This window comes from Salvelinus alpinus, chromosome 11 (genome assembly GCF_045679555.1).
Source record: "Salvelinus alpinus chromosome 11, SLU_Salpinus.1, whole genome shotgun sequence".
Classification (NCBI taxonomy): domain Eukaryota; kingdom Metazoa; phylum Chordata; class Actinopteri; order Salmoniformes; family Salmonidae; genus Salvelinus; species Salvelinus alpinus.
This window is the reverse complement of record NC_092096.1, coordinates 23566915-23576209: the sequence shown is the minus strand read 5'-3', so window position 1 is coordinate 23576209 and position 9295 is coordinate 23566915. Positions and strand designations below refer to the sequence as shown.

General features: G+C 44.9%; 1 protein-coding gene across 5 annotated transcripts in view; it reads left to right on the top strand.

Annotated features, from left to right (window-relative positions):
• Window positions 1-7229, top strand: part of chchd3a (coiled-coil-helix-coiled-coil-helix domain containing 3a) — a 300509-nt gene extending 293280 nt beyond the window's left edge. For all 5 annotated transcript variants that reach the window (XM_071332144.1, XM_071332145.1, XM_071332141.1 and 2 more), the window contains one exon: window positions 6031-7229. In XM_071332144.1, the coding sequence (XP_071188245.1) occupies window positions 6031-6054 (24 nt within the window). In that variant the 3' untranslated portion in view covers window positions 6055-7229. The remainder of the gene's footprint in view (window positions 1-6030) is intronic.
• The last annotated feature ends 2066 nt before the right edge of the window (window positions 7230-9295 follow it).

The following is a 9295-nucleotide window of genomic DNA, read 5'->3' as shown; positions in this document are numbered from 1 at the left end:
ACCGCTACAGACATTAGAAAGTAAGTTGTACTGTTCCAGGATCTGTCTCTCCCAGTAGAGTAGCTATGGGCAACCGCTACAGACATTAGAAAGTAAGTTGTACTGTTCCAGCATCTGTCTCTCCCAGTAGAGTAGCTATGGGCAACCGCTACAGACATTAGAAAGTAAGTTGTACTGTTCCAGGATCTGTCTCTCCCAGTAGAGTAGCTATGGGCAACCGCTACAGACATTAGAAAGTAAGTTGTACTGTTCCAGGATCTGTCTCTCCCAGTAGAGTAGCTATGGGCAACCGCTACAGACATTAGAAAGTAAGTTGTACTGTTCCAGGATCTGTCTCTCCCAGTAGAGTAGCTATGGGCAACCGCTACAGACATTAGAAAGTAAGTTGTACTGTTCCAGGATCTGTCTCTCCCAGTAGAGTAGCTATGGGCAACCGCTACAGACATTAGAAAGTAAGTTGTACTGTTCCAGGATCTGTCTCTCCCAGTAGAGTAGCTCAGTGTTGTCTAGACATGTAGCTTCATCAGACCCCAGATGTATTTAGGTGACTGTGTGTAGCATCACTAGAACAGTTCATTTCCTTCCTACATGACTTAATGGTTGTTGTCGGCCAAACACACACGTCTTTCTCTCTTCATCCCTCATTGAAAAATGTGCATCTTAAAGCACTGTCAATAAACACACACTCACTAACACACACTCACATATACACTAACACACACTAACACACACTCACATATACACTAACACACACTCACATATACACTAACACACACTAACACACACTCACATATACACTAACACACACTAACACACACTCACATATACACTAACACACACTAACACACACTCACATATACACTAACACACACTAACACACACTCACATATACACTAACACACACTAACACACACTCACTCACATATACACTAACACATACTCACATACACACTAACACACACTAACACACACTAACACACACTAACACACACTAACACACACTAACACACACTAACACACACACACTAACACACACTCACATATACACTAACACACACTAACACACACTAACACACACTCGCATATACACTAACACACACTCGCATATACACTAACACACACTAACACACACTCGCATATACACTAACACACACTAACACACACTCGCATATACACTAACACACACTAACACACACTCGCATATACACTAACACACACTAACACACACTCGCATATACACTAACACACACTCGCATATACACTAACACACACTAACACACACTCGCATATACACTAACACACACTAACACACACTCGCATATACACTAACACACACTAACACACACTCGCATATACACTAACACACACTAACACACACTCGCATATACACTAACACACTCTAACACACACTCGCATATACACTAACACACACTAACACACACTCGCATACACACTAACACACACTAACACACACTCGCATATACACACATACACTAACAAAGACTCGTGGCTGCCCCTGCGTTTGAGACCATAGTGTTTCTCGCTTGTTAAAACTCACTCTAAACTGTATGTTCAGAGGAAAGGTCTATTTCCATAATACCTGCTGACACTGGCTGGTTTCTTTCACTGCTTAAGTGTGTGTTTAATTTAATAAGGTCCAGGCCAGACGACCAGGTCAGACGATGCCTTTCTGATACCATTGTCCTCTCGTTCTTTTTCTATTGCTCTCAAGTCATTGGAAAGTGGACGTGTTTTAGGCCCTCTAAGAAACGCATATGGTAATGGTATTGTCTCAACGTTGATATTAATGGCACACACACACACACACACACAAAACACACAAGGATAGACGTAAACACACACACACTCTCTCCTCTGGCACTTTTCAATATACAGTAGTAGAGTCAGACAAAACCCAATTTATATTCAGATAGGTTTTCTATTAGATTTCTTCTTTTACAATTTGACAGTTTCTAGAGAACTGTGTTCCGCCGCTCTCCCCCGGGTATTAGTAATACATCTAGGGCCGCTGGGTGCGGCTAGGTTTTAAGCTATACATCATGTAAATAACACTATGTATTATTCATTTGTACGAGTGCTACCTACCTGTAGCCTCTTTGGAATCCCACAAGGCTGTGTGGTCCCTGCCGCACACATTCACTGCTCTGATCTTGTAAATGTGGAAATCAGCCTGGAATATTATGGTAATCCACAGAGTTGATCAGCTTCCCGCAATCGAAATACACTCGTAGTAGAGTGTGTTATCTGTGTAAGAAAGCTGTTACAATCATCAGGTGAGAGATAAAACAGAGCCCTGATAGAGCTCTACAGCAGGTGATACAGACCACTGCAGAGGGACAATATAACCTAGTTAAAAGAATAGAAGAAGAGGTGATACAGCCCACTGCAGAGGGACAATATAACCTAGTTAAAAGAATAGGAGAAGAGGTGATACAGACCACTGCAGAGGGACAATATAACCTAGTTAAAAGAATAGAAGAAGAGGTGATACAGCCCACTGCAGAGAGACAATATAACCTAGTTAAAATAATAGAAGAAGAGGTGATCCAGCCCACTGCAGAGGGACAATATAACCTAGTTAAAAGAATAGAAGAAGAGGTGATCCAGCCCACTGCAGAGGGACAATATAACCTAGTTAAAAGAATAGAAGAAGAGGTGATACAAGTAATGATTTGTGGTTTATTATTATTATTATAGCAGATGCGGTAGAGTAGCTACACAGTAACCGAGCAGGAAGCTATGTGGAGGGGTCAAATTTATCAAGCACCAGATAAGACCTAGATGGGGTCAAATCTCTGCCTCTCAACCTTTGCTCCTACTCTTATCTGTGTCTCAATTCATCTTTCTGTGATTCCTTGCATCCTTCTGAATGTCCCTCCCCTCTGACCTTCTCCAATGTGTTTTGGGAAGGAGGCAAAATCGACGAAAGATGATGAATTGAGAAGGAGCCCCAGTTTAGCTATAAAAGACAAACTTACCCTCCACAAGCCCTGATACACTTCACACTCCACACAAAACCCCAGCACCCTTCAAGCTTCAAACGGCCCGCTAAACCACTAAACATGCCCGTTATGAATTACCCCTAGATAGGATTGTCCACTCCATCACCATTGAACACACAATAATAATATGACATAATCAGTCTGAATATTGACTGGTCCAAGAGAGGGGAAAGACTATAGGGTTGTCATCAGACAGGCCTTTGTGACTAATAATTACTAGTATTCCTTATCATCGGCCCGCGATAATATTTAGACCTTGATGGCCTCTCTCGCACACACACACACACACACACACACACACACACACACACACACACACACACACACACACACACACACACACACACTCCCTGTCACTTTATAATACACACAATGCTAAACGGGTCCAGATAGCGACTGACTGGGGTTATTATATAGAAAGAGGGGGAATAGAGCGACTGGAAGGACGGATAAAGAGGAAGAAGACTCTCTTTTGAGAGGCCCATGAATAGAGTGTTTATCACGGGGGCCGATCTCTCTCGCTCTCTCTCTTCGTTGCATATTCTCGCTGCATGACCACTTCTTGCCTTGTTGCCTCCCCCAGTCATCTTGGATCTCAGAGGTCTTACTAGCTGCTATAGCTTTTTTGGGATGTAAAAATCTCAAACAAATCTTCCTTGTTGACTGTCTTTGCACAGAGTTTAAACCGTGTTTAAAACAGCTTGTTCTATGTTTGACGTGATCCTGCTGTAAACCAGTTAGCATGCTCTCTGACCATATCTATTCAGTTCAGCTACCTCCCTTCTGTCACATTACAGCATTATATAAGGCCCCAGCCTTCAACATGTGACTTGTTGGAGCCCCTCATTGCCTGTTGTTGTCTGTTAGGTTAGGCAGAGTAAATGTTGTTCATCTGTAATGACTGGTGTCATGGTAGTATAGAGTGTAGTCTGTTTGGTTGGGCAGAGTGAATGTTGTTCATCTGTAATGACTGGTGTCATGGTAGTATAGAGTGTAGTCTGTTAGGTTGGACAGAGTAAATGTTGTTCATCTGTAATGACTGGTGTCATGGTAGTATAGAGTGTAGTCTGTTAGGTTGGGCAGAGTAAATATTGTTCATCTGTAATGACTGGTGTCATGGTAGTATAGAGTGTAGTCTGTTAGGTTGGGCAGAGTAAATGTTGTTCATATGTAATGACTGGTGTCATGGTAGTATAGAGTGTAGTCTGTTAGGTTGGACAGAGTAAATGTTGTTAATCTGTAATGACTGGTGTCATGGTAGTATAGAGTGTAGTCTGTTAGGTTGGACAGAGTAAATGTTGTTCATCTGTAATGACTGGTGTCATGGTAGTATAGAGTGTAGTCTGTTAGGTTTGACAGAGTAAATGTTGTTCATCTGTAATGACTGGTGTCATGGTAGTATAGAGTGTAGTCTGTTAGGTTGGGCAGAGTAAATGTTGTTCATCTGTAATGACTGGTGTCATGGTAGTATAGAGTGTAGTCTGTTAGGTTGGACAGAGTAAATGTTGTTCATCTGTAATGACTGGTGTCATGGTAGTATAGAGTGTAGTCTGTTAGGTTGGGCAGCGTAAATGTTGTTCATCTGTAATGACTGGTGTCATGGTAGTATAGAGTGTAGTCTGTTAGGTTGGACAGAGTAAATGTTGTTAATCTGTAATGACTGGTGTCATGGTAGTATAGAGTGTAGTCTGTTAGGTTGGGCAGAGTAAATGTTGTTCATCTGTAATGACTGGTGTCATGGTAGTATAGAGTGTAGTCTGTTAGGTTGGACAGAGTAAATGTTGTTAATCTGTAATGACTGGTGTCATGGTAGTATAGAGTGTAGTCTGTTAGGTTGGACAGAGTAAATGTTGTTCATCTGTAATGACTGGTGTCATGGTAGTATAGAGTGTAGTCTGTTAGGTTGGACAGAGTAAATGTTGTTCATCTGTAATGACTGGTGTCTTGGTAGTATAGAGTGTTGTCTGTTAGGTTGGACAGAGTAAATGTTGTTCATCTGTAATGACTGGTGTCATGGTAGTATAGAGTGTAGTCTGTTAGGTTGGACAGAGTAAATGTTGTTAATCTGTAATGACTGGTGTCATGGTAGTATAGAGTGTAGTCTGTTAGGTTGGACAGAGTAAATGTTGTTCATCTGTAATGACTGGTGTCATGGTAGTATAGAGTGTAGTCTAGTGTGTAGAATGAATTGATCCGCTTGCTGTTGGACAGCTATAGGGAGGCACCGACATGGATGAATCTAACCTAGAGCACAAATCAATCTACTGCCCCTCTCTCTCTCTCCTCCTCCCTCTCTCTCTCTCTCCTCCTCCCTCTCTCTCCCCCTCCCTCCCTCCCTCCCTCTCTCTCTTCCTCCCTCTCTCTCCCCCTATCTGTATTCAGTCGCTTTGTGTTTTTCTCCTTTGTTCTCCCTCTTAAGTAAAAGACACTTTTCTGTGTTCCCTCACATTGTTTTCCTCTCCCCTCCCCTTCTCCTCATTGTCCTCACCACACTTCTCCTGGAAGGTTTCATTGTGAGGCATCAAATGGGATAGCCTGTATCAAATGGGGATGGACAGGGAGGGTGACGTGTCGGGGATGGACAGGGAGGGTGACGTGTCGTGGATGGACAGGGAGGGTGACGTGTCGGGGATGGACAGGGAGGGTGACGTGTCGGGGATGGACAGGGAGGGTGACGTGTCGGGGATGGACAGGGAGGGTGACGTGTCGGGGATGGACAGGGAGGGTGACGTGTCGGGGATGGACAGGGAGGGTGACGTGTCGGGGATGGACAGGGAGGGTGACGTGTCGGGGATGTACAGGGAGGGTGACGTGTCGGGGATGGACAGGGAGGGTGACGTGTCGGGGATGGACATGGAGGGTGACGTGTTGGGGATGGATAGGGAGGGTGACGTGTTGGGGATTTGTGGCAAGAGTTATGGCTAATATGAAATCCCCTCCCCTCTCTCTCTCTACCTCCCTCCTCCCCTCTCTCACATTCTCTCTTTTTTTTATCCTGTTGTTCCAGAACAAGTTGAGGACTGGGGGATAAGCGGGAGGTGCTGTGGCATTACGGTTTACCAACCCTTTATCGACTGCAAATGAGTGGAGAGGAGAGTAAGCACCAGAGATCGCAACCCCGACTCGAGGTAGAATCAGAACCGCAACCTGACCAGAACCAGGAACACAAGAAAACCAGACAACCCTGAGAGAGAGAGATGGACACCCCTTAGCCCAACACCCTTCTCCCCCCACCCCCACTGACCCCCAAACCCTTTACTCCTTCGTAAGATCCCACCTACAGTACCTACACCCCTTCTCCCCCACCCCACTCCACTGCATGTCTATCTCTACTACCAAGAGGGAGGAGGACAACTGTAGCACTTCCTAAAGAGTACAGCGCAGTAGCTCCATCACGCAGCAGCAGTAGGAGAAGTGCAACTGTCCGTCATGTTGGAGACGCATGATTACATGCAGAGACGGAGAGTTTAAGTCTAGGCGGAGTCCACCAGAACCAGGCCCAGAGCTGAAGATATCCTCACGGACTGAACCACTACATTACCAACACGCACCACCACCCAACCAGCTCACCCCTCTTACAAAGCCACTAGTCCGCCCCATCACCACACCCTCTTTCATAAACCTACATGATCACATGACTTCTATCCACCAGGCTTCACCCTACTGTATCCCTCTATCCACTATATAAACCTACATGATCACATGACTTCTATCCACCAGGCTTCACCCTACTGTATCCCTCTATCCACTATATAAACGTACATGATCACATGACTTCTATCCACCAGGCTTCACCCTACTGTATCCCTCTATCCACTATATAAACCTACATGATCACATGACTTCTATCCACCAGGCTTCACCCTACTGTATCCCTCTATCCACTATATAAACCTCATGATCACATGACTTCTATCCACCAGGCTTCACCCTACTGTATCCCTCTATCCACTATATAAACCTACATGATCACATGACTTCTATCCACCAGGCTTCACCCTACTGTATCCCTCTATCCACTATATAAACCTACATGATCACATGACTTCTATCCACCAGGCTTCACCCTGCTGTATCCCTCTATCCCTGTGCACTGTCCTGCACACACACCATTGTATTAGTAATGCGTCTGCTTGTTTTGTTTTCATCCCAACCGTGTCAAAATCACTTCTGACAGAGGAAATTAAAGAATGATACCGGAATTGACCTTGTTGTCGTTGAATGTGTCTCTCAATGTTAAATGTGAACGAGGGTGTGTGTGTGCTTATTACTCCTTTCAATGTTAAATGTGAAAGAGAGGGTGTGTGTGTGTGAGACTCCCTATTGTGTAGTCTCTGTGTTGTGTATTTCTATGTAAGTGACATCAGAAGGACGACTGTTCTTCAGCGACGGAGCCGCAGTCATCTTGTCTCCCTGGCGACAACGCACCTGGCAGACGAAGAGATGGCGAAACCCACTCAGAGAGAGAGATGGAAAGGAAGAGAGGGAACACTCCTCACACTTATATCCTGCTCCCTTCCTCTCAGACTTGTCATCAGTCCTCTGTGCTGCTCCAGTTCAGTGGAGGACTACAAATCTCTTTACCGCTCCTCTCTCTTTCCCCGCACACAAACTAATACTACCAGCGACAAGACTGCTTCACAATGCCGTCTGCACTCTATACCAGATACTGTGTGTGTGTGTGCCTGTGCGTGTCGTGTGTGTGTCTGTGATCCACTGGTCTGTTGGGATGTCAGGTTCATCATCCCAGCTGGAGATGTTGAGAAGAAACCTTATCTCAACTCTGTGTCAGACACACACACACACACACACACACACACACAGTCTACAGAATGGAGTGTGCGCGCATTAGTAAGTCTCTGTGTCTGATCCCTCCATGTCAGTCACTATTTGATTTGGTGGTTAGGGCTGAGTGACTTTTGGGGTGGGGGAACCACAGGGGTGGGGGTGACGGGTTCAGAGGGGATGGGAGTTCAGGCCAGAGCAGGTGTTACCCGGCGTCTAGAGCAGACCTCTAGGCTTCTGTCTCCTCACTCTCCCTGTCTTAATCATAGACAATATATCAGGTTAAATGTACCAGGGTTCTACACTGAGTATACCCAACACCTTCCTCATATTGAGTTGGGTGGTGGACCATTCTTGATACACTCGGGAAACTGTTAACCCGGGAGCGTTTTAATTCTTGTCATAAACCGGTGCTCCTGGCACCTACTACCAGTCCCCGTTCAAAGGCAGTCATCCTCTGAATGGCACACATACACAATCCATGTCTTGTCTCAAGGCTTAAGAATCCTCCACTTCATCTACACAAGTGACATCAATAAGGGATCATAGCTTTGACCTGGTCAGGTGTTCTTAATATTTTGTTTACTCAGTGTATATCTGTGGTCCAACTCCTCTCGGTCTTCACTGCTTCTTAGTACAGTTCTGTGCCACTACTCCTCACAAACGTACACAGAGCTAGCCTCAGTCTATTTTCTTTTATTCTATCAGGCTCTCTTTCTCATTCCCTTTTTCTCGCCCATCTGGCTCTCTTTCTTCTATCTGGCTCTCTTCTTTTATCTGGCTCTCTTTCTTGCTCTTTCTGTCTCTTTCTCTTCGTCTCTCTCGTTCTACCACATCAGTCACTGGCTTCATCAATACGTGCATCGATGACGTCGTCCCCACAGTGACATAACCCAACCAGAAGCCATGGATTACAGGCAACATCCACACTGAGCTAAATGGTAGAGCTGCCACTTTCAAGGAGCGGGCCAGACGTATTACCAGGACGTATACTCCGAGAATGCCCTGACCAACTGGCAAGTGTCTTCACTGACATTTTCAACCTGTCCCTGACTGAGTCTGTAATACCAACATGTTTTATTTAAGCAGACCACCAGAGTCCCTGTGCCAAAGAACACTAAGGTAACTTGCCTAAATGACTACCGACCCGTAGCACTCATGTCTGAAGCCATGACGTGCTTTGAAAGGCTGGTCATGGCTCACAATGACACCATTATCCCAGAAACCCTAGCCCCATGCAATTTGAATACCGCCCCGACATATCCACAGATGATGCAATCGCTATAGCACTCAACACTGCCCTTTCCCACCTGGACAAAAGGAACACCTACAGTTGAAGTCGGAAGTTTACATACACCTTACGCCAAATACATTTAAACTCTGTTTATCACAATTCCTGACATTTAATCCTAGTAACAATTCCCCATTTTAGGTCAGTTAAGATCACCACTTTCTTTTAAGAATGTGAAATGGCAGAATAATAGTAG